The sequence below is a fragment of the Bufo bufo genome, chromosome 1 (assembly GCF_905171765.1).
Source record: "Bufo bufo chromosome 1, aBufBuf1.1, whole genome shotgun sequence".
Classification (NCBI taxonomy): Eukaryota; Metazoa; Chordata; class Amphibia; order Anura; family Bufonidae; genus Bufo; species Bufo bufo.
In genome coordinates, this window is record NC_053389.1 from 97946564 (window position 1) to 97972510 (window position 25947).

The following is a 25947-nucleotide window of genomic DNA, read 5'->3' on the forward strand; positions in this document are numbered from 1 at the left end:
TGTGAAAGTACCCTTACTAATGAGCGCTTCCATCATGGAACGCCCATTAGTACAGCCTTTACCTCCACCGCTACTTGTGCTAGTAAAAAAATAAATAAAATAAAAATAAATAAAATTACAGTACCTTCATCTCCATTTGCTGACGCTGTGGAGAACACTCCCTGCTGACTAGAAGCTCAGGACAGGACCTACAAGACGTCATCACGTTGGAGCACCGGTCCTGAGCTTGCAGTCAGCAGCGAATGTTCACCGCAGCCAGGTGAATGCAAATGTATTAATCTTACTGGGGGCACTAATGGGGACATTATTCTTACTGGGGGCATTATTCTTACTGGGGCACTAATGTGGCCATTACTAATTCTGGGACTTACCCGGGGCGCTCCACTATAACTTCAGAGCGCCCCAAGCGCATGGATCACATGATCGCATGGCATCTTTACTGTTGGCGTTCAGCTCGGACCTTCACCTGACTGCCGACCCAGGTATGTGGACCTTTAATAAAACTAGTTGAGTACCCCTGCTCTAGTCTAGACTATACTAGTATCAAACCTCACATGATTTTACATTGGAAGGAGAAGCAAATATCGCTTGGAGAGGTGAGATTTTTATTTTAAAAAGTTAAGGTACAACATTTTAAGAACTAAAAAAAAAAACTAAAAACCCCACCCCAAAACTTCCTTTTCGTACAAATTATATACAGTCTAAACAGTGCAACCATCCTTAATAAATACCGCATTACGTTAAATAGGTTGAACAATATGACCCTTGAAACCAGTATAAAAACTAAAAAACATCAAAGGTCCTTGTGGCCTAAATATTAAACCAATTATTACATAAATATACTTCCATTTACAATGTAAACCGGCTAACCTGTTGCCCATTGGCAGCTCACGTTTCGATATCAACACTTAGAACCTGGCGCACAAATCCTGGGGATCCATCGGTCTTTAGAACATACGCCAAGCGCATATTATGAGAGTCGTACTAGACAGGAGGTACCTTGGAAAAGACGGCCATGCATTTGCATAGTGAATGTAAAGAAACCAAGTCCTAGATGCAAATTAGTAACACCTGCAATGGCCTCCTTCTCTCCTTTGCAGTATTATTTTTATGTGTACAGAATGGATAATACAGAATGAGGAGCTTCCTAACCCAATAGAAAATCCACTTCTGAGCTCAGTGGACACCGGAGGCATGGATGGGCCACTCGGCACCATGCCTAATGAATGTAACACCTCCATTAAGCAGAAGTTCTGGCACAGAGGATGTGATCCAAGCAGCAAAATGTTCTTCACAAAAATCCAAGCCTGGACTGCAGCTCCAGCTCTGGGGTCTTGCAGCAGCATCTCCTTTACAGCCAACGGCTAGGTACAGTCTTGCCTTTGATGCCTGGGAGATTGTGCCCAGGGTAAGAAGGTGGTGTATACTGATTGAGATCTTTCTCTTTGACTTCATAGTCCCAAATATTATCATAACTGAAGTCGCTCTGGAAGCTCTGCAGCTCTGCATAGTCATGGTCCAATGTCTCTGTCTGCAGACTACTGGAGGATGGTAGGTCGAACATCTCCTCCACTACAAAATCAAAAGCAGAAACACCAAGTGAGAATGTAGGAATCAGTGCATATGGCGGTACAAATATGGATTTTCTTCATATTACCTATATGTAAAGTAACGTGATCAAACTAATACTAACCATCAGTTCACTTGGGGCATATAAAACTTAGGGGTTATGCCAAGTTCAAAACTTATCCCCTACCTATAGGATAGAAGTGTCTAACGGGTGGGCGCAGGACCAGCGGGGCCCCTTCCAAATCATGAAAACCAGGGTCCTGTGTCCCCCGTAAGAATGGAGCACAGCAGGTAGTGTATGTGCACTTCTGACCCACTCATTATCTAGGTTCACTCCAAACTTACAGAAGGTGAGAGCAACACAAGTAGGTGGTCTCAGCCATACCATCTGCAGTGCAGGCCCAGGCCTCTTAAAGCATGGAGCCCGAGATGTTCCTGTGCAGTCTTTAAACTGCCTCATAGACTTCATGTCTAGTGGTCTGTTTCCTATGAGGATGAACAGCAGAGCAGGAAGCCAAGGGTAATGGCGATACAGTAGAACTCAGAGGGCACATGTGGTACCAGGCAGGGTACCTGATTTTCCCATTGTTAATAATGTTGAGTGTCAAGATTGTTACATACCTGGCGGCCTGAGGAGGGCTAAGGTGGTCCCCTGGGAATCGGCCAACAGGGAAATTTTCCTATAGGGTCTATGGCCAGTCCACCCCTATGTGAGCATTCCAGCATGTGGACCCCCCCCCCCCCTAAATATCAGATACTCGTCCTCTATCCTGTGGATATGTGATACGTTCTGATCTTGGCACACCCTCTTTAAAGGGAACCTGTCACCATGAAAATGCTAAATAATCTTCAGGCTGCAGATTATAGAGCAGGAGGAGCTGAGCAGACTGATATGTAGTTTTATGGGAAAAGATTCAGTATAACTTGTAATTTATTCATTTCAATTCCTCTTTTTTTGGACTCTGAAGTCCAGGAGGCGGGGCTATCAGTGACTGACAGTCTTCCCTCTATGACTGTGTATACAGAGATACCTGTCAATCAATGATAGGACCGCCTCCTGGACTTCAGAGCCCAGAATGAGCAGAGATTTAAATGAAAGAAATACAAGATTTACTGAATCATTTCCCATAAACCTACATATCAATCTGCTCAGCTCCTCCCGCTCTATAACATGCTGCCTGCAGCTTAGACACCATGTTCAATGTGACAGGATCCCTTTAATTTAAAATTCTCCACCAGACTGCATTTCTTATAGGGTCAGTGGCTCAAAGGGGTTGTGCCATTTTTTCCCCAGAATGGCCCCACTCAAGTCCATGGGCAGCGTCTGGTATTGCAGCTCAGACCTACTCACTTGCATATTTCAGTTCAGTGTTCCTTTAATAAACCACATCTATAAAACCTGCTAGTACGTACAGGATGGTACGGGCGGTTCAATGACGGGTTTAGACTTGCTGGCAAGAAGGCGAACCTTGTCACCCACCACACTCATTGCTTCATTACTATGTTCACAGCACAACTGTAAATCTATCAGCGCTTAACCTGACAAGCGGAACGGATTTACCGCTCATGTCTGCGCTCCCTCCCTGAATGCACAAGAATATCATGACATTACCTTCTTTGTTGCGTTGAGAGAAGGACATCTCTGCCTTTACTGAGGATAACTAGAAGGATAGAAAAAAATAAAAATTAATGGAATGACAAGGAAACCCACCGCTCACATCATCGCCCATGATCCAACGCATCATCACATCTGGTGAGAGCGACATAGTCAGGGCAGCCCATTGATATGAGTCTAGAGTTATATAATTCTTAATTTTCACTGACGTCGCTCTATATGTGAACTGCTGCCGAGTTTCAATACATTATAGCAGATTAGGCGCCCTAGAAGCGGGGACGCTCTGTCATCAGTTTATAATTGAAGGACCTTAACAAACAGGGAGGAGAAACCCTTTAACATAACTTAATAAGGCAAAGAAATCATTAAATTTAAGAGAATTTTAATTCAGCAGCTATTGTGCGATTGGATATAAAATGTCCCAATACCCAATACTTCCACTAGATGGCTCTGTTCCATTGAGATTTATGGGAATTGCAACAATTTCACACCATGCAAAAAGTAGACCTTTAACTCATGATTTATGGAGACAGTAATAAATGTGACAAATTGGGTGGTAGTAATAATTTAATGAAACTAAAAACAATAAAAAAAGTAATTAAATTAGAAATATTAATATTATAATAATGTAAATAATAATTTAGTAGTAGTAGGGTTAATTTGATCATTATGCTAAATAACATCTCAAATTAAAAAGCAGGAGGAGTATAAAGGACTTACACTTTTAAAAAAGGGAGTCTGTGCAGCTGGTACAAGTCTGGAGTGCAAGGAGGTATCTGGTTCACTGTTCCGGTGCAACATGGGTTTCACAAGCTGATGGCTCCCCTTCACGGGATGGGAATATATCTTCTGTAATGGTGGGTGTGCATTGTTGCTCGCATGGAATGATCCACTGGACTTCACATTCGGGGCTTGGGTCTCAGTGCGGTTTGTGTTCAAACTTCTTAGAAGCTTCAGAAAATAATTTACAGAGAGAAAAAAACATGGTTATGTTATAGATTGGTGAAAATGAAGAATCTTAAAAAAAATAGTGAAACAACTTAAAAATAACGCATGTGTTGCAGAAGTCATAATTTTGCAATATTCTATATATAAAAAAAAAAAAGAATAAAAAATAAATAAAAAGAAGAAGGATCCGACACCAGATTTCACAGCTATAAAGGGCGACGCTTTCTCCCCAGACAACACCCCACGCCTCTTCATCACAGGGATAGCCCACTGATTTAAATGGAAAGCATGCAATACTTCATTTCTCCAGTGGTGGCACTGTAGGAAAACTGAACTACCTGCTGCCAGCTTCCTCTATAGATGATCGCTGGGAATTCCAGCAGCAGGTGATCGGCTTATCGAGGAACCTTTCTAACAAAAAGGGATTGTCCAAAGGTCACATAACCTTCCAGAGACATTTTAATCATCAATCTAGTGCAGTCACCACAGGTAAATAACAGCCATGCCCATGTCCATAAAACATCACCAGGATCCCCGTGTGGCATTTTATTTTTAAGGTTGGTTTTATAGCCATTTTCTGGATTTAATGACGGTCTGGCATAATACCCAGACTGTGGGATTACTCATCTAATACGTTTTAACACTCACCTCTTCCACGAAATTGCTACTTGTTTGGCCGGTCGGCGTGTATGGCTCGGCGTACAGGGAGGACAAAGCTTGATTGTCGGACTGAGAGGTAGTCTGCTGGCTGTCCGCGAGGTTCCATCTGTTTAACTAAACACAAACACCAGAGGAACTCAGGGGGGGGGATTTCTGAATATCATAGGGGCATGTGCGATATACGATCATAATAGAGAGTCACCATGAGTCAATCCATGGTCTCCTTACAGGAATAACCAGCTTTCTGGTGACTCCACAAGTTTGGGGGAAAATTGGCCAAAAGGCAGGTGGGGGAATGGAATAAAATGATAAAAGACCCAACACTTTCCTCAATTTGATTGCAGTTTGAACAATGCGCCATACGTACTTGTGGAGTCAATCACCAACCTCAGGGGTGTACGGCACAAGACCAGTGAAGCCAGTGGTTGACTGCGGCGGTTACATAGACGTCTAGGCACGTCATTGCTGAACCCAAGTAACAAAGTCCTGAAAGGGACAGGGCTGGAACAGTGGAGACTTTATCAGGCATGTATTGTATCTTTTATTATTTTAAGCAATGTCGGCCCCCAACGACCAAATTTCTGCCTACTTCTGAAAGTCCCTTTAAAGGGAACATGTCACCATGAAAATGCAATATAAGCTACAGACGGCATATTATAGAGCAGGTGGAGCTGAAAAGATGGTGTATAATTTTATGGCAAAAGATTCAGTAAAACTTGTAATTTTGAAATTTGAAGTCCAGGAGGTGGTCCTATCAGTGCAGAAAGTGATTTGAACAGCAGGTCATTTTCTGATGACACATTCAATTAATTTACAGCATCATTACATGCAAAATGATGCTTTGTAAAGAATTAGGGCAGCCCTTTAATGACTGGGTGGATGCTGCGTTCCTGGTTTGCACCCCCTGGTGCACGTTTCATACCAGCTAGTGCGCCAGTCAGAACGTACCATATCCTGCGGAGTCACAGTAGTATGGGGTTTCTGGTAGGAGTAAGGCTCCTTGTACAGGGGAGACAGAACATCTTCACTGGGGGTCTCGGGGATGAGTCCAAATCCCGTATTTTCTATGTCATAACTGTGCGGCATAGAGGACTGTATCTGCAGGCACAAATTTTTCTTCCCTTTTGACCCTCGGACGCTTCCACCTCTTTTAAGATCACTTGGTCCATTTAGTCCACTAAGCCAGTTTGGATTTGCCAAGCACTTTAAAAAAAAAAAAATGCGAAAATATCAATATATTATGTGCAAAACCTTTATGTGTAGGCTCGACATAACAGTCAATTAGCTGGAGAGTAGTAGTACTGCCCTTCAATCTCTAGGGGTCACTGGTTCTGTTCATACCCTTATAGCTTTGGGCAAAATGTGTCTATCAAGTCTAGGGAAACAATACCGCCATGATTGGACTACAACTCATGGACGCCCCACCCCGCGTGCTGCCCCAGCCTAATAGAACAACAATATGGAGCAGTTTGCCATTCATAACTATTCAGAGTTAAATCAGGATTATCATCAGTTTTACACAGGACTGACAGTATTCGACTTACAGTCTGGATCATTAAGCACAAAGTAGATGGATGACAAATTGGGCACAGCTACATTGCTGTATAGACCCACCTAGTATTATACAAATGGCAAAAGAGAAGAGCCAAGGCTTACAGAATAGGGTAGGCCATTAGAGGTGTATTACGCTTCCATACAGGATAATAACTGTAATAATTAAAGTCATTAATAAACTCCAGGGCACTCACATGAACAGGCTGTGAATATCCAGGCGACAGCGGATCCTCCGGCACGTTCTGCTCATTCAGTATGGTGTAGGACTGCCGGTCAGACCCCTGCGTCGTACTGTTGGAGTGTGGATTGGAGTTTGCTAGCTTCCCCCCCGATGCCCAGGATTTGGTTCGTCCATCGGAGGTGAAGGAGCTTCGGCAGCTGGCAGTCACCTATGGACGGACAAAGGTCATTTCAGATCTAGTATGTATCCATAGCTATCCTGCAGTATATAATAACTACCTAACCCGACAGAAATTAGACTATATGGGTTATAGCTTTATTAAAGGGCTGTTCCTATCGCTAAGATGTTGTCACTTTATGATGGGGGGGGGTTTATGGCCATCCACAAGAATGAAGGGGCCACAGAGTTGGCTCAGAGCAGATGGCCGGGACAGCACTGTGCAGGAGTACTGCGGTGCAGCTCCACTGAAGTCAATAGGACCAGCGGCAGTGCTCAGCACCCCAACCGATCAGAAAGTGATGGTGTATCATAGCAATATGCCATCACTTTGTGTGACTGGGGTACCCCTTTAATAGGTTATAAGCCATCGAATTTCAATCAGCAAACCCACCAGAACGGCTGGCCTAGATGGAGGTTTAAGAAGTACCTGCTCATGATGTGCGGAGTGTGATCCACAGAAACTACTGGATGCGGACAGAGAGGAGTCTCGGTTTTGTAGCTGAGCGTTCTTTAGGTGATCGATCCACTCATCAAAATCCTGCTGATTGAGGCAGATTACCCGGATGGTGTTGATGTACCTTCCTACCATTTCAGAGAAGAGAAGCAAATGAGCCATAATGCACAGGTCATGTCCAGCTTTCCATTATAGAACGAGGAGATGTCATTTAGTTCACCAACAGCATACAGAGAATTGTCCCAGAGGAGAGGCTATTGGTTTATGATCGGAGCAGGTCTGACCTCACAATCTGCAGAGCTAAGGGACCATGGCACGCCACATCATCGCCATTCACCTGCATGAGCTGAAGTACCAGGCACAGCCTGTGCTTAAAGGGGCTGTCCGGGATCAGAGGCAGCCCCTCTGACATGAGCATCAAGCATTTCATGCTCCAATGTTCTCCCTTGCCCGTTGCTGAATCGCGCAAGGGCAATGGCTTTTTTATTAGATCTACTTGGTCTCTGCTAGGCGGAGGCTTCTGCCTAGCAGTATTTCCGGTGACGTCACCGGCACTAAAGAAAGGGCTTTAGCGCTGCCCTATCCTGTAAAAAAGGCTAGGGCAGTGCTAAAGGCTGCCCATTAATGCAGGCAACGTCACCGGCAACACCGCTAGGCGGAAGCCTCTGCCTAGCAGTGTAAAAAATATAAACCAACAGTCCTTGTCCTGCGAAAAATGCTCCAATGCTCATATCAGAGGGGCTGTCTGGGAGAAGACGGGGAAATGTCCGGGTTCAGCTCTGAACCTGGACAACCCTTTTAAATGGCGGCCAGGGAGGAAATCTGATATATATGGAGCGCTGCACATGTCATGCTCTTGCAGCGACGGCGGCCATTGTGAGGCGAATCAGGAGTTCAACCAGAACCGGAGACAACAATAAAATGACGAGATTGAATATTTTACCCTCTAATAAGAATGACTTCCTCTTCTTTTCATTGTCGTCTGTAATCACCCGTATGGCTTTTAGTGGGAGCTCTCCCTGCATTCAGAAAAGAAACAATACATGGTTACTGAACAGTACAAAGCTGCATTCTCCTGCAACACAGCATACAGGGTGGTGAAGGGTTAATCATTAGTATCACTTATAAAGAGGGTGTCATCCCTACCTGGTCAGGGCAATTTTGTAATTTACACTTGGCTTCCTGTTCCCACACACACCTCTCCCAATACCGTGAGTCTAGATCTCACCCACACTGACTCACAACCAGCTTGTCTGGATACAGACATGTACACACAGCTCCTGGGAGCTCAACGGCATCCCTCTAATAGGTCTGACAACATGCAGGGCCTATGGGCCGTCGGATACGCTCTGAAGTCCCGGGACATTGCTCCAGACATGTCAGGAGACTAGATTCAATACAAAACATGCCCACCTCAACGTCACCCCCTCCACACTCGCGTTTAGTCATGGACGGATCCGTTCAGATAATACAACCGCATGCATCCGTTCTGAACGGATCAGTTTGTATTATCTTTAACATAGCCAAGACGGATCAGTCTTGAACACCATTGAAAGTCAATGGAGGACGGATCAGTTTTCTATTGTGCCAGATTGTGTCAGTGAAAACGGATCCGTCCCCATTGACTTACATTGTGTGCCAGGACGGATCCGTTGGGCTCAGTTTCATCAGACGGACACCAAAACGCTGTCAGTCTCCAAATGTCAGTTCAATGCATTCTGAGCGGATCCTTTTCCATTCAGAATGCATTAGAATGCAAACTGATCTGTTTTGGATCGCTTGTGAGAGCCCTGTACGGAATCTCACAAACGGAAACCAAAATGCGAGTGTGAAAGTAGATTTGCACTTTTCCATGCAAGTTCCTTCTTTTTGCCCACGTACTTTACCATCTCCTGGAAGGGTACACTTATTTCAGTTGGTTGATCACTATTAAAAGGGTTGTGTCATGATGTAAACCTATCCCCAAACCACAGGCCAAAAGATTAGTGTCCATTATGTTCCTCAATATAAAAAGAGCGGTGTTCAAATATGCGCACTCCAGCTCCATTCATTCTATAAGGGGTTGCTGGAGACAGCAGAGTGCACAGCTCGACTATCTCTGGTAGTTCCACAGAGATGAATGGCACGTCGGAGTCCATGCTCTACTGGCACCCCATTCATACAGTGATCGGACAACCGCTTATCAGACATTCCATATCCACTTGATGGTAGAGTAGACATGTAAATCTTGGCACAACCCCTTTAAAGGGATTTTCCCGGAAACATACGTTAATGTCCTATCCTTTGGATAGGTCATCAATATCTGATTGGCGGGGGTCAGGCTCCAAGCACCCCTGCCAATCATTTTTTGAGGAGGCTGTGGTGCTCTTGTGAGCACTGTAGACCCTTCTTAGCCCAGTGACTTCAAGGTCGATTGGTTGTGTAGCTCAGACCCATTCAAGTGAATGGGCCTAAACTGCAATACCAAGCACAGCCACTATACAATGTATGGCGCTGTGCTTGGTATGCTGTGAGGAGGCTGCAGTGATCAAAGTACCACAGCTCAGTGATGACCATAGCTGACCACCACCGATCTGAGGATAGCTCTTTAATACAGGAGTCTCAGAAAATACCTTCAAGTGTAAGTAAACAATTCATGGGATGAGTTAACGTGGAAAAAAAAAAAATTTTTTACCTTAAAACTAAGAGTTTTTCCTTCCTCAGAAAGTATCACAAGAGTGGACGGGTACAAGACCAACACTCTGTCATTCAGCTCCTGTGACATTAAAAAAATGGGGTTAAATTTCGGAGATCTAGAACATAGGCAGTCTACGTCAGCAATTCTCCCAGAGGCACACACATACGTTTTCAGGTTTCCTTCGTGCCCTAAGAATAATACACGTCAGTCCAGTAGGACGATTGCCTGCAAGGCGTATATTGCCTGAACATATGACTCAACACTTATAGGACTGTAGTCAACATGGACTTGCTAACAATGTAAAATTATCACTTACACATTGTTTTGACAGGAATAATTATAAGGAATGGCTTTATGATATCTCATCCAAACAAGGGACCATTACATACGCACAAATATTTCCTGTTCCACCAGTGAAAAGGCCGTGGCTAGAGAGGAGTGAATTTCTTAAAATTAGTTTTGGATCGGTTGGCAGATTCAGTTCGGGACAAATTTATTCATACCAAAATCGAAAGTGCCAGGACTGCCCTGAAAAGTCATGTATGATGCTCTCAGGTCTCCTAGGACTGTATTCAACCCCTTTCAAGCTCTTTTAACACCAAGACATCATCAGTAATGTCAAAGTGACAGCTAACAGCGGGGGTAAGAAACAGCCTGTTTAATTTTTAAATTATAACATGGTCCACAAATTATCCCTTTTTGGAGGCAAATGTCTTCTACATCTTCTGACCTGTAAAATGGTGGCCACCATTTTGTGAGATTCATCCTAATGGAACTGAAACTATTCCGATTCAGCTGGAATGTGAATTTTTTAGAAACTCAAGACAAATTTGATTTGTTAAGAATCAAATGGCTCATCTCTAGCCATAGCAAGAGCATGTTAAACCAAAGCCTAGAGAAAATAAGTGCATCTAAGAAAAAGATTTTGAGTGACAAGTTTAGGCTAGGTTCACATTTGTGTTCTAGGCTTCCCGTTGTGAATTCCATCAGATTTGATAAGAACAGAATAGAACTGCAGGCAGCAGTAATTTTCCTGTTAAAACGACAGACAACAAAACACTGACGGACCTCATTGTAAGTCAACCTGCCAGAAGATCTACGCTGCCCAAACCACAAGCTCCTTCGTTACAGACTAGCTATGGTTTACTCAGCAGCAAAGAGAATAGTTATCTAGGCGATTCAGGTAGACATAGGTCTGTCCCTAAACAAAAACAGGCAAAGGCCTGTCAATCAAGCCAAGAGAAAGCACCAATATGACACCTTCATTTCTGTCTCATCTTTTCTGCAATGCCACAGTATCCAGAGTAAAACTTTAATTGCCTGTAATGATGGAGCAAGTTGAGGTTCAGACAGCATGAATCTCCTGGCAGGTTCTTGTTAACATTACAACAGTATTCATCCATGGTCTACAGCTGTGGTTTTCAGCCTTTGGCTTTCTAGCTGTTGCAAAACAACAACGTCCAGCAAAGACTGTCAGGACATGCTGGGAGTTATAGTTTCAGAACAGATGGCGAGTCACAAGTTGGCAACCTCTGATCTATAGAAACCTGAACACTAACCTGGAATGGCAGGGTCTGCAGTTTCACCTTGGAAATGCAAGTGATGGCACCTAGAGACTCCCTCTGTGTTCCCTCCCAGTCCTGGACATGTTGGCTCTGGACAGATTTCCTTAGCTCAGATTTATCCAAAACGTTTGCATTGTTCACCTAAAAGTGAAGATCATCATGACAATGTACCATCTAAAAGAATGGTCAAGGCCATTTGTGGCCACATACATTTATATCAAGCTAGACATCTTCTCGGCCTTCGAATCATGTTGTATTGTAGGCACCTTACTCTTTCTTAACCATAGAACAAACAGAAGGAGGTTGGAATTTGTGGAATAATATTATCCGTGTGCGATACTGGCACCCATTACTAATGCTGCCGGGTATCACAGTGGATCTGGCTCATATACATAAAGTCTATTTGTTACATTCTTCTAATAGAACACAAGCTGAAAACAGAACAAGTTACTACAAGAAGTACTCCAGGGACTGGTAAAATGCTGGCACAGCACATACTCAGGTGAGGAAAACTGATCTCTCATCTATCCATAGAGAGACTGCGGGGTAATCACCTAATGTTCGGGTCATGTATTCTTAAACCATGTTCTACATCACAGTACCAGGTGTATTAGTGCTTTACTGCCTAAAGAGGGTTCCACCTTTAACAGTCCCTACTTGTAGGAAGGGTTCCCTGAGAATTTACTGATCACAAAGGGGAAGGATTTATTATGAGTTTCTGGTGCACAGATGCACCTCATTTAAAAGAGAACCCGTCATCAACTTTATGCTGCCCATACTATCGGCAGTATAAAGTAGAGACAGGCGAGTTGATTTCAGCGGTCTGTCATTTATAAGATAAAAGTAAGTGGTTGCCGAGAACCAACATCACAATCCTTGCAGACTGGGCCTGGAGAAGAGTCTCGGCCACCTGAGAAGAGTCCTGGTTATTCATGAATTCCTGCTCTCCCTGCCCACCTGCTGCTGATTGACAGCCTTCTACCTAGTTTTCTCCCCATCTCTCTAGGAGAGAACTGCCAATCATCCGCAGGTGGGCGGGAGAGCAGGAGATTAGGAATAACCATGACTCTTCTCAAGAAGATGTGACTCTTTTCAAGGCCTGTGTTGCAATGATTATGATGCTGGTACTCGACCACCACTTACTATTGACACACCGCTGAAATCAGCATTTCTGTCACTAATTTATGCTGCCCTCAGTGAGGTCTGAGGGCAGCATAAAGTATAGGATGTGTTCTATCCCATTTGCAGAGCAGACATACGTATGCAGAAAGAATATCCGTATGTCCGTTCTGCTAAACAATAGAACAGGTTCTCAATATGTGGACCATGGGCCTATTGAAGTCAATGGGAGGATGGCACACAGACCACATCTGTATTTTGTGGACACTGTCATGTGCACAAGGCCTTAGACAGAAGTTCTGATATGGAATTAATTTCATCTTCGCAAGCACGCACGCACGCACGCACATGTATGCCTAGGTTAGAGGAGATGCTCAGATCTAGGGCTTATATCCAGACAAATGGGAGGCTGTCCTGTCCTTACAATAACTGTGTTCATAACTGCAGGGTGTGATGACCCTGGAGTGCAGGCCAGGACCCAGGGTGTGTGACCCAATCTGTTGCAGCTGTGCCGACACCCAGGGTAATCCCTTGGCAGGCGGGGTAAGCCTGTCCACCCTCACAGCTGTTGCTGCTGTTCAGGACTGTCTGTTCCCATAGCAGCTAATTCTAGAGTTTCAGGGGCCACAGGTGCAAATGAAGAAAAGAGAAGGGAAGGCGAAAGATCTGAGCCTAAATTCAGCATCCAAGATTAGCAAAATAGGTACAGCATTAAAATGGTCTGGTCTGACATTATAAAGCCTGTCCATCATGTCACTCACAGATCACAGTACGAGAACATCTAAGGAGCTTACAAACTTGTTCCAACAACTGAAGATCATTACGGCTTTAATACGGCAGACAAAAGCAAGCCACGTGAATATATGATGACGGTGGAGGTCCCTGAAATTACTGACGTACTTATGTTTTAGATGCGTTTGAGGTTAGGATTGAGGTGTTCATCAGTGTACAGATCATTGTGTGTTTGGAAACCTGTTCACACCCAAAAGTCATTTATGCCATGAAGTTTCCGATTTCACCATCTTTCCTTGGGTCATTTGAAACTAATCAAGAATTACAGAGCACATTGCATAAAATTGCACTCATCTCCCCAGCAATTAGAAGAAATGTAGAAACCATCCACTCAGGCTCAGATATTAGACGGCTCCTGTGTTGGAGGACAGCTGGAGCTTGTGTGACCCCTCTGTACTGATCACAGCTGCACAGCCAAAGCAAACAGGTGGGATCAGCTGTCTAAGTCCATAAAATATGTGTCGGCTGCAAAATAGCCTTTCTTCTCATGCGAGAACATTTACCCTGCCAAATCTCCATCTACCCCTCTGAACAAAACTTTATGAAGACTCTACTTTTTAGCAAGTATTATAAACCGCCAAAGAGTGAACAAGTAAAGAGTGAGCACAGCTGCCCATAGAGTTTACTTAGTAGTCAATGGGATCACTCCACTGTCCAGTATCTACAGAGCTTCTAAAGTTAGCCAGGTGCACAGATTGGTTGTTTTTTTTACATTTATTGTAAAACTGTACAATACTGCCACCTTTAACACATTCAACCATTTGCTCTTTAAAAATCGGTCGTTGTAAAAGGAGCCACCGATCACACAATGAACCACCTCTTTCATGGGGAGAAAGCATCGTTGATGAACATACCTAAATCGTTTTTTTCTGGGCAGCAGATAGTCCTGTGTAAACTGGGATCTGCAACCCAGAAACAAATCTGTATGTGGATGAGTGATCACAGCAGTGATCATTCGTCCCCATAGAGAGGAGATAATTGTTGTGTATAACTGCAGCTCTCACCTCCTCTGACGAAAAGGCAATTATAGGAAATTAACTGTGCGTTCCCGATAATTGCCTGCTCAGTCGGCCAGTGAAAATGGGCCGAAATAGGTCTACAACACGAAGAGGTTAATTTAATGGGGCTTTCTGAGATTCAGATATTGATGGCCTATCCTCAGAATAGGTTACCAACACCAGATTGGAAGGGGGAGGTCCTATACCCAGGATCCCCGTGGATCAGATGTTTAAGGACGCCTTCTCGCAGCTTAACAAGCACAGTGCCACTCATTGGATATTCAGGTGCATTAGGCCTAATCGTGGTGTCTTCAAACAGCCAATCACTGACACTCAGGACCTCTGCCGATCTGATATTGATGACCTATCCTTAAGTTAGGTAATCAATATCTAACCCCTTTAAAGGGAACCTGTCACCGGGATTTTGTGTATAGAGCTGAGGACATGGGTTGCTAGATGTCCACTAGCACATCTACAATACCCAGTCCCCATAGCTCTGTGTGCTTTTATTGTGTAAAAAAAAGATTTGATACATATGCAAATTAACCTGAGATGAGTCCTGTACGCGAGATGAGTCAGGGACAGGACTCATCTCAGGTTAATTTGCATATGTATCAAATAGTTTTTTTGACATAATAAAAGCACACAGAGCTATGGGGACTGGGTATTGCGGATGTGCTAGCGGCCATCTAGCAACCCATGTCCTCAGCTCTATACACAAAATCCCGGTGACAGGTTCCCTTTAAAGCTCCAAAGATAGATTCTGCCAACATCAGTAGTCAGACGCCAAAAACATCTCTTACAAGTCTTACCTCCGTCACGGGTAAAGTATCCAGATTTCCACCATTGAGCTGGATCTGTTTCTCCAAGTGGTAAAGCCATTTCTGCAACTCTTGCGGTGTTGGGCAATAAACTATTAAAGGATTAAGCAGGGGACCTAATAGAAGAATGAGTTAAATAATAGTCAGTGACAATAACCAAACTACGTGTCCATCTCACATTAAAAACAAAAGTTAAGAGCTCTGAAACATTATGACTGGATCATGGGGTCTACGACCATAGCTGTCATATATGGTAACCTCAGCCATTGCCCTAAACGTCTAAATGGGCTGAAATATTGCTAGAGACCCTTTATATAATAAATTAGGATTAGTAGAAATGAGTCTAGGGCTACGCAGATCCGAGTGTGGTGTGCCTGCATCATGACCAATGAAAGTGAATGTGGTCAGTAGGGTTCGATTTATTGCAAATGTCAGGTCACTGCAATTTGGGAGTCACAATGCAACCCCTCTCATTTTCACTAGGTGTGATGCAGGAAGCACCATTCTGGGATCATCAGCCACATGACGTGTGCAGGTCACCCTGTAATCCTAGCCAAATTTATAATACCATTATGTAAGGCTCTCATTTGTTTTTACCTGTGATTCGGAAAGCATGCTCTTCCTCAGGTTTTGGTGGAACCTTAGAGCGTTCCAACTTGTAAACACTCAGCTCCTTCAATGGTACCAATCCCTGGGGAGGTAAAAAAAAATAAAGTATGAAAGGAAGTTTTAAAATGGTGAAAATGTTTTGGATAGAGAAGGGCCTAGACAACAAAGATACCTGTGACGGGGCGGTACAATGCCATATCTGCAAACTAGTGACATATAATAAAGTGTGTTTACCAATATAAGACTAATAGCTAATAGGAGCTATAGAGATAAACACCCAAAAGAAAGGAGGTTTACAAATACCTTGTTCTTCACTCAAAGAAAGAAAACTGATACCCTTCTGGGTCAGCACATACCAAACAGAAAGCCAAGAAGGATGCAATATAGTCCAGTGGAGAACAAAACAACACAAAACATATAAATACTCAAAATGTCCAAAAAGGACTTGCTAGGCTTCTCATGACACAGATAAAAGATGGGCATGAATGTTGTGTAAACACGAGTGATGGATGTGACCCTGAAGGGTCAAAAGCCAAGAGATATTTGAACAAGGTCTGTCTGGCTGAATCTACATGAAGTCACGTTTCTAGTACGTTGACCTACTTCAAAGACCCCTTCCCATAACAACAGCTTCTGAACAAGCATGCATGTCCAAATCTCAAGAAAAGTGCCAGGTGAGTACATACCTGATACGTCAACCCGGCGGGACCTCGGGACTGGAAGTACAGGTGGGACTGGAACATTTCCAAATAGCAGTCACTAATATCCTGAAAGTAAAAGAAATCTCAACCTGAAAATCTTCTTAAACTGGATAGACAAGCAATGTGCACTAAAAAGAGATACTGCAGAAATTTTGTGACAATAGTCATTACACAAAACCAAAAAGGGCGACAATTAATTAGGATGCCACTACTGATGAGATCACACCAAGGTTTTCTAGAGGGCTGACATTTGTAAGGCTACTTTCACACTAGCGTTTGTGCTGGATCCGGCAGGGTTCAGCAAAAACGCCTCCGTTACCGATAATACAACCATCTGCATCTGTTCTGAACTGATCCGGTTGTATTATCTGTAACATAGCCAAGACGGATCCGTCATGAACTCCACTGAAAGTCAATGGGGGACGGATCCGTTTCCTATTGCGTCAGAGAAAACGGATCTGTCCCGCATGCTGCGGTTTGCTCTCCGGTATGAGAACGCAACGCATTTTGGAGCACTCTGTTCTGTGCAGTTACGCTTTTTCCCCATTGATAATAAATGGGGACAAAACGGAAGCGTTATTTTTCCGGTATTAAGACCCTATGACTGATCTCAATACTAGAAAGTATTAACGCTAGTGTGAAAGTAGCCTAATATGTAGGCACCAAACAAATGGCCAGGGCTCTTTGGACTTCTTCCTCCCCATCTATAGTTTATTCCCACGGTGAACATTTGATATGAAAGAGGAAAAGGCAAGGAGTGTTTCTTCATATGGACCCATACTACAAAGCAAAAAATGGGACAATATAATAGGTAGCAGTGGACAGGAGAGTATGGGCCCCTTTTTAGACTCATTTTCTTGGAGCCCTAATGGCAGTACTGTCTGTAGTGCTTTGATGGAGGCCCATATTGTGACACTAAACAAGGTTAACTGCCATCAGAAGCAGTGTCTAACTGGGGTTCCTTGGGCACATCAGAGGAAATTATTTTATCAGGCCTGACCCCCATATTATTAATAGGTTTTGATTTTTTTTTTAAATGGCCCCTTGTGGCAAGTGATTGGTTCAAAAGGCAGCTCCCAATGAGTCATTTTATCCAGAACCTTTGGGTCCTACTGTGGTATTATATCCTGGGCCACCGGAGGATCCTCTGGTACTCTGATGGGTCAGTCCAACGCTGATCAGGAGTCAATGGAAACTGGTGCGAAAAACCCGGCGGGAGGTTTAATTACTGCTATTTTGTTAATCACCCATCTTCCCAATAACGTAGATATTTATAAGGGATTTTTTTTATTTTCAGAAATCTCTTTAATATAGATGTTGGAAGGACAAAATTGTTAACGAGGACCTGTCCCCTCCCCTGACTTGTCGTCTGTTTTAGTAACTACTTGCACTCCCCATGTAATAACAACTTTGGAGCATTTATTCTTATGACTATGTCGTGCCATTTCTTTATTATTCCTGCTAGAAGTTATGAATGAATTGCTTGCAGACTGCAGTGAAGGTCCAGATGAGTGTTACTAGCTGGGGCTTTGTTCCTGCATCTGGACCTTCATTCCAAACTGCAAGTACTTCATTCATAACTTCCTGCAGATATAATAAAGGAATGGAACATAAGAACAAAGGTTCCAGGATTGTTATTACATACAGAGTGCAAGGAGTTGCTAAAATATAGATTTGTCCAGGTCTTCTTTAAGGTGTAGAAGCCAAAAAGGGTTAATACGTTTACCACACAACATAATACAATCAACTAGAGATCAAGGTCCAAGATAGAGACACAAGTAGTCTCGGAAATGAGTCACAGGCAGAGGTACATGGTGAATAAGACGGGCCTTAAAACGGTCATGACCGGGGCGAATACCATGCACTACTGCGGTATATACTTAACTCCATTAACCTTTAAGATGCTTCACAACTACAAATGGAGGGACTGAAAATGATATAGTAAACAGCTGCAGACGGGGTGCATGGGGCCCTGTAATGTACACACAGAGGGGCACTGATCTATAGCGTGAGGCAGCCAAAATGTAACTTTGTCAACGTTCCTACTTTTAGACTTGAGTTGACCCTTTGGATGGAAATTACATCATCGGTCACAAGGCGTAGGCGTTCAAGTGAATGGACCTTGGCTGCAATACCAAGCACAGACACTATATCAATGTATGGCGCTGTGCTTTGGAGGCAGTGAGAAGGCCGCAGCTCTCCTCTTCAAATAGTCGATTGGTGGGAGAGCCAGGTGTCAGGACTTCACCCGAGGATAGGGCATCAATATTTTACACCCAGAAAACCCCTTTAAACAAGCTGCGATTTCCATGGCAATGTCATTTCTATGTAGTCATAGTTACCTGGCTGTTCTGGAATCGAAACTTGACCTTGGAATAATGAATCATTTGCCCCATGTTTCGAACAATAGTTTTCTTCTTGCCCTTGCGGAAGATGCTAAGGAATCTTTGGTCCACATGGTCCTTCTGCAGATCATTGCCAATATCCTATTGAAAGAAACTTTGTTAAAAATGGAATTTTATCATAAAAAAAAATAAGAAAAAGTTTAATCCAAATGAAAGCATATTCAATGGGTCAACTTTCTTAAAAGGAATTCTCCATTTTGGACAATCCCAACTTGTTAGAACACAAGCTGATGCAAAAGTGCCCCCGTGTTTGGACCCCAGGAATCAACTGTAGTCCTAAGGGGTAACAAGTGTTCAACTTCCTTCCCACAGCGCCATCACAGGGGAAATGAAGCATTACGCCATGACCATGCAGGGCAGGACAAGTCCTCCAGAACAAAAGACGCTCTTGCCAAGAGAAAAAGATCCCGTGGACCCCGATAAGAATCCCCCAATAAGATATGAAATAAATGGATATTCTAAGCTCAGACAACACCTTTAAGTAGACCACCGACCCACACAGAATTTAGGAAATATATACCATAAGAAACGCTCCTGCCAATATCTATTAGCGAGATGTATAAAGACTGGAGCAAAGCAAAAATGAAATTGTTGCCCTTGACAACCAATCAGGTTTGCTGCTTTCACCTTCAAGGGGTCTATGAAAAATGAGGGGTGGAATTTGATTGGTTGCCATGGACAACTACTCCACATTGCACCAGTTTTGTTAAAATGCCCTCAGGGGGGAGATTTATCAAAACTAGTGCTAAAGGATACTGCCTTAGTTGTCCCTAGCAACCAGATTCCACCTTTCATTTTTCGAGCTACTTTGGAAAATGAAAGGATTAACCGGGTTGGTTGCTAGGGGCAACTAAGCCAGTATTTCTTATCACTAGTTTTGAAGAAAAAAAAAACAGAAAAACACAACTGTATCTAAGGGGAAACCACATCGATTTATGTTTTTGGTAGCAGACTATTATAGCCACGTCTGAAGCCAAAGTTCTCGAGTTGTCTACAACTGTCGATACATTACAAATTCTATTCAGCAGTTTCTTTAGTATATTTTCTTTATTTAGTTTTTTTTTTTTTTTTTCTTTCCTTCACAGAAATGCACCCAAAATGGCAGGCATCACAGCTCCTCTAGGGCTTGTTTTTTTATATTTATAAACTTTTGTTTTATAGACTCTTATTGGGAGAAATTACAAAAATTACAGCATTTTTTTTTTACACTGACAGTTATGAGAGGCACAGTAATGAAAGCTATATCCTGAAGAGAAATCTTGATAATATTTCTAAGGTCAGCGGGATAGAGTTCAAAAGACTGAACTTGACTGACCCAGTATTCAGTTTCAGATGTCTGTGCTGATCTTGCCTACGCGCCTGTCGCTGACAGTGACCCGCTAATCCCCAGGCCTACATGTAAAGGCTCGAGGGCGGTCTCCATGTACCCGCTGCAGTCAGGGATACCATTTTCTAACATCAGTCAATAAGTTTCTGGTTACACATCAAATTAGTAGCCGTACGGAATTTATTTTAAAGAGAACACGTCCTGTTTATCTACTTGCTAGCCTGATTTTCTGAGGCCAGGATCTTCTGTATCAGTTTCTGATGGTGGAAGGATTATAGCCGGCTTTACCGACTGTTATAACGCACATAGTTGTGCAGTGTAACAGGAGACACAGATGTACGGCACGCTCTAATCCTGCTGGGGAATGGCTACCACAGACATAAAGGACGAATCCTGACTAACTGCCACTCGGTGGTGCCTACCTTAGACTGGGTAAAACACTTTCACCTCCAAAATCTGTTTCAAGGTAAGCAGGCCGCTAAAACAAACATTTTTCTTGTGAAAATCCACTGCACTAATTGTTAGAAATTAGTCTATTTTCATGCAAATTAGGTTTTTAGTGCACTGTGGGCGAAGCCACTCAGTTTGATGCCGCATCGCTCTGACAGTAATATCACCCAGCACCTCTCCCCTTATTTGATGGACAGTTCCTTGGATTTCAGAACCGGTAAAGATGATGCAGGGGAGACCAGCTGCTGGGAAGGGAGAGGCCCCACCCATGGTGCACCGAAAATCATTTCTCAGTATTCGAGGACTGTATTTTAACAAGAAAGTTATGGTTATGTTTCAGGTATTCTACCGTACATAGCAGTAGGCCTACCTTGCAACTGCAAATCCCTTTAACTACAACTCCCATGATATTCAAACTGATGCTACAACTCTGAAGCCCAATGTATTAGGGAGTTGAATCATGAGCCATCACCCACACAATAACTATATACTGCACATCACCTGTCATGTTTCTCTTTTAGGTTTTTTCCTGACTTCCTTTTTGAACCATATAATTTTCTTATACATGAGGTAGCTGATGCTTTGCCATGGCTTTCCTATGTCAAGTGTTTGAGATAGTGTTGGTGAGCTCTATAGTACTACATGAAAATTGTCCCAAGTATTATACCAGGGACTTCTCTGTCCAAGTATTTGCTCAAAAACAACACAAAAAAAAACTGAAACATCATTGAGGAGTGCTTGGACAGGGACATAGAAAAGCCACAAGTAATGCCTAAAAACATAGAATTTTAATGGCAGATGAATAAATGAATACAAATAAAATAAAAAAAAGTGGTAGTCATCACTAAGTAATTGTGCAACTCTGAACTACTCATCATAGGAGATGTCCTCAATGTTGAGGTGTCCATAACTGATGCAGGCTGAGGAGGAGACCACATATCTACAGATCTCAGGTGCTAGACAATAGCACGACACAACTCATGTCTGCCATGTATAATTCTAGCTAATCCGCCTACCCAGTCCAGATGACAGACAGATTATTGTCAAAATGTTAACAGATTAACAAGAATAATAAATCTTCTGTGTCTGAAAGCAAGCAGAGCACCTGGATATTAAGAGCAGAGGCTTAGAGAATTGCTCAGACCACTGGACTTCTAGAAGTGTGAAAAAGAAAAAGCATATAAACGCCACCACAACATTACATATTCTAGAACATACTGCAGATCACAGAATGTCTGGAAGATTCCAGGAAAAATAAGAGACCTCCCGGAAGGGTAGGCTAGATCCTCAGATTATAGCAACCGTAATGGTGGTTTCAGGGTTGGCAGAAGGGATTGACATTTGCCTCTGATGTCCGCTTATAGGTGCAACAAAAAGTAGGCATGCACTACTAGTCAAACAGAATGGACCAAAGGTTGGTTCTAGCCATCATCCTTGAACTAATGACTTCATGACAGTGACCCAGGTAAGATAATGGGTACTATGACTAGCACAGATATAGGCAGTTGGCAGACTTGTATTTTCTGGGATGCAATAGTCATGAGTGTAGGACATCAGGTCGGGGGGGGAATTTGGGGGTATAGCTGGTAGAATTTCCACACAAATCTCTCTCTCTCAATTATGGATCAAAAAAAGAACACTCAAAAATTGCAATTCTGCGCATCCAACAATCACGCATTGTATCACAGTTCTGGATACATCTGTGCTGGCAATTGTTAGATCCCCAGACTCCAGCCAAGGTCTGGCAATAGCTACTGGATCTACTGGAATGGAATGTTGAACTAGGGAAAGGAACATTCCACCCCACCAAGGAATGCGCAAAACTCCACTGGACAGAATTACCAAGTGCAGCTCTGCAGGGAGGACTAAAATAGAAAGGGATTGAATAGATACAGCACACTATAGAAACCTCTATACAGGAGAAAAAAAGAAAACGTATTAACCCTAACAAACAATACGACCCATCAGCACAATGGAAAGCCACCAGATCAGAAGACTACACTTACTTTAAATCCCCACAATCACTATAAAAGGGGGGTTAAGACCCTGTTACGTTAGAGTTTAAACGTAATAACGTTCGAACAGGCTGCCTAGTTCCATCAGTCCCAATGACTTATTTTGATTCTCTTAACAACAGCAATAAATAAGAGTCTTGCAGGTACAACACCTTTTAAATTGCTAACAAAAATGGAAGCATTGATGACACATAGCAAGTTTTCGAGACAACGTAGGTCTCTTCATCAAGCATAATATAACAGTGTTTGAAGAAACACCATACATATATAAAAAAAATAAAATAAGAGCAAAAACATGGTGTAATGGACATTCGAAAAACAAAAGAATAACAAGAATAGCTTGGAGAAGGAGTCGTTAAATGTGCCTACAGGGAAGCAGTGTGAATGTTTTATGGTTTCTAAACTGATATTATCTCAAAGACCTGGTGCCTCTATCTCTGGAGGAGCTTCTTTAGATCTTGTAATCCTTGGGACAAATTCTGTCCTGTGTTCAGTAGTGTGTCAAACAGTGTCAAATTCCATTTTTTTGGGACTCATTGGGATATGAAATTACCTTTCAATAGGACAACTTTCCTATGTTCTTTATTAAGTTCTGGGCTACAAAAATGCTTAGCCTCAAGAAGATGCATCTTTTTTTCTCTTTAATTGGGCAACTTCAAATGGAGTGGCATGGCACAGGTGTGACCACTACCCCATCCAAATGTCTTGGAACCCCCGTTTTAGCAATCTGTGGGAGTTCCAGCAGTCAGACCCCACCTATTATAAATTTTTACCTATCCTATGAGCAGGAAATACATGTTTGTGGTAGGATAACTCATTTAAGGTCTCATGGCCACACCATATTACAGCTCCATTCAACCTCCAAGTTGTACTGAGCTTTAATATGGCAACCACAATAGTCTATGAGGCCCAATCTCTGGACTGCAGTAGGGCATGGAGGTACCATACAACGATATATGGAGTGCCTATGGTTCTGTAGACTCCGTGTACCAACCACTGTTGAGCCTCTGTGCAAAACATATGCTTGAGCCCCAGGTTCCAGACTAAACTGCATCTTCTGCTCAAAAGACCCAACGTTAGATGGAGTTCTGGTTGCTGTAGACGGCGTACATGTAGACAGGCTGTCCAGACCTGAACCACTTATCACAGGGGCTCAGACTGGATGATAAATCTGCTGCAGGGATAGACACTTGTCTCTGACTTATTAGCAACTATTGATTGGATTACTTCAGACAGACTGTTCCGCCAGAATTGTGGCATCATTTTGATGCAAAATTGTGCATCTTAAGCCAAGCCCCTTTCCATTAAGCTCACCATCTACATCAAAACCTCCTTAAAAAAATGGTGCTAACCTTTAGTTGTCATAGGGTTAAATTACACGACTGCAGATAACCAAAGCACATGATAAGTAGCAGACAGCATGATGCTTACAATCACTTTGGATGTCAAAGGAGAGAAAAAAAAAATTTTATATAAAAAAAATCATGACATCTCTCAAAACTGATACAAAATATACCTTGGAGGGGTAAAGTTTATGCATATAGTTTTGCTTTAAAAGTAATCCACTGGAACACCACACACACTTGTCCAAAGAAAATCTTTGAGTCACCAAATCCCACCTACGTTCAGGCAGCGGTTATGTCCGGAACGTTGATCAGACCCAGCAGGAGAGGAGACACTCCTGACACTGGTTAGAATGTGGATGTACAAAGTGGACAATGGGTAAGAAGCAATTAAAGCATTGGAGTGTGGCAGTGAGATTATTGTAAAGGCCATCTCAAGGATTGGACATGTCTTACAGAAGCTGCTAAAAGTGCTCAGGCAGCAAATGAAAGAAATAGCAAAAGTGCTGGTGCATATAACCTGAAAGCATGCCATGCTATGCAGAAGACCCGATCAACACAATTCTAGTTGGAACGAAGCCGGCACTCCCCCAACTAATGGTTAAAACTGGTTTTTCAGAATATTAGTTTAAAGGGGAACCTGCATCAACTTTATGCTGATCTCACTGAGGGCAGCATAAATTAGTGACAGAAATGCTGATGTCAGCGCTGTGTCACTCATGAGCTAAAGGTAAGTGGTTGCTGAGAACCAGCATCATAATCATTTCAGCCCAGGCCTTGAAAAGAGTCAAATCTACTTGAGAAGAGTCCTGGTTATTCATAATCTCCTGCACTCTCACTAATCTGCTGATGATTGGCAGTTCTCTCCTAGAGAGAAAGGGAGAAAACTAGGTAGAAGACTGTCAGTCATCAGCGGTGGGCAGGAATTCATGAATAACCAGGACTCTTCTCAGGTGGCCATGACTCTTTTCCAGGCCCAGTCTGCAATAATTGTGATGTTGGTTCTCGGCAACCACTTACTTTTAACTTATAAATGACAGACCGCTGAAATCACCTGTTTCTACTTTATGCTACCGTTAGTATGGACAGCATAAAGGTGATGACAGGTTCCCTTTAACCTATAATTAGAACAGAACAACAATGTACGGCTGGTCAGGACTCGATCATAGGATCCCTTCGCAATGACGTCAATAAATATGGCTGTGCCTATTCCAGTGATGCAGTACTAGGCGAACCCAGGCTTGTATCGACAATACTGTGGGTGCTACTGCAGTGAAGAGACCACCGATGGACCTTTATTCTGCTAATCCATAGGGCTCAGCATATGCTCTCCAGTTACATGTCTGCAAGCGACAGTGAATGGTGAGAGCACCCATTAAACTGTAAGCTCATGAGCAGTCTTTTCCAATAGAAATTTGTATTTTTCATTCTGCCTGCCAGGAAAAAAGGGGTTACCCCATGATGTTAAAAATTACCATAATCGATGACAACCTCTTTCCAACAAATCGAGAACCAGTCCTGTATCTCACATGAACCCATAGAGCTCCCCATTCTTTGCTCTGCCAGATTTATTTCAAGCACTCCTTTCTCAAGGGGCACATCCTGTCTGCTGCAGCTGGTGGCAGTTGAAGATTAGAACTGAGCATGTGCGTCCACCTCAGTGAGATGGACAAATAAATTAGATAAAGAACAACAGTTGGTGGCGCTATACAGAGATTCCATTGAAATAGCTAAAAAAAAATAATTAAATGCAATTACAGAAGTATTTAGATCTAGCAGCTGGTTGGAAAACTGTAGAAATTTTTGTTGGACAACCCCTTTAAATACACAATGCATTGTCACACGCAGTGACCCATAATCTACATGTGCAACTGGGCCTAAAGGCATTCTTGGTCATCCAATCTGATGATCAGGCGATTAACAGG

The 25947-nt window shown here is 42.9% G+C and overlaps 1 protein-coding gene across 2 annotated transcripts in view; it reads right to left on the reverse strand.

Moving 5' to 3' along the window:
* Positions 1-587: 587 nt before the first annotated feature.
* Positions 588-25947, reverse strand: part of PLEKHN1 (pleckstrin homology domain containing N1) — a 44428-nt gene continuing 19068 nt past the window's right edge. Inside the window, exons 2-15 of one of the 2 annotated variants that reach the window (XM_040427113.1) lie at positions 18825-18968; positions 16468-16548; positions 15770-15863; positions 15164-15288; positions 11437-11583; positions 9875-9955; positions 8144-8219; positions 7174-7328; positions 6541-6735; positions 5741-5995; positions 4781-4906; positions 3905-4135; positions 3182-3230; positions 588-1572 (exon numbers count right to left, since the gene is read on the reverse strand). In XM_040427113.1, the coding sequence (XP_040283047.1) occupies positions 1352-1572; positions 3182-3230; positions 3905-4135; positions 4781-4906; positions 5741-5995; positions 6541-6735; positions 7174-7328; positions 8144-8219; positions 9875-9955; positions 11437-11583; positions 15164-15288; positions 15770-15863; positions 16468-16548; positions 18825-18968 (1980 nt within the window). In that variant the 3' untranslated portion in view covers positions 588-1351. The remainder of the gene's footprint in view (positions 1573-3181; positions 3231-3904; positions 4136-4780; positions 4907-5740; positions 5996-6540; positions 6736-7173; positions 7329-8143; positions 8220-9874; positions 9956-11436; positions 11584-15163; positions 15289-15769; positions 15864-16467; positions 16549-18824; positions 18969-25947) is intronic. The other variant, XM_040427105.1, reaches the window with a different exon arrangement.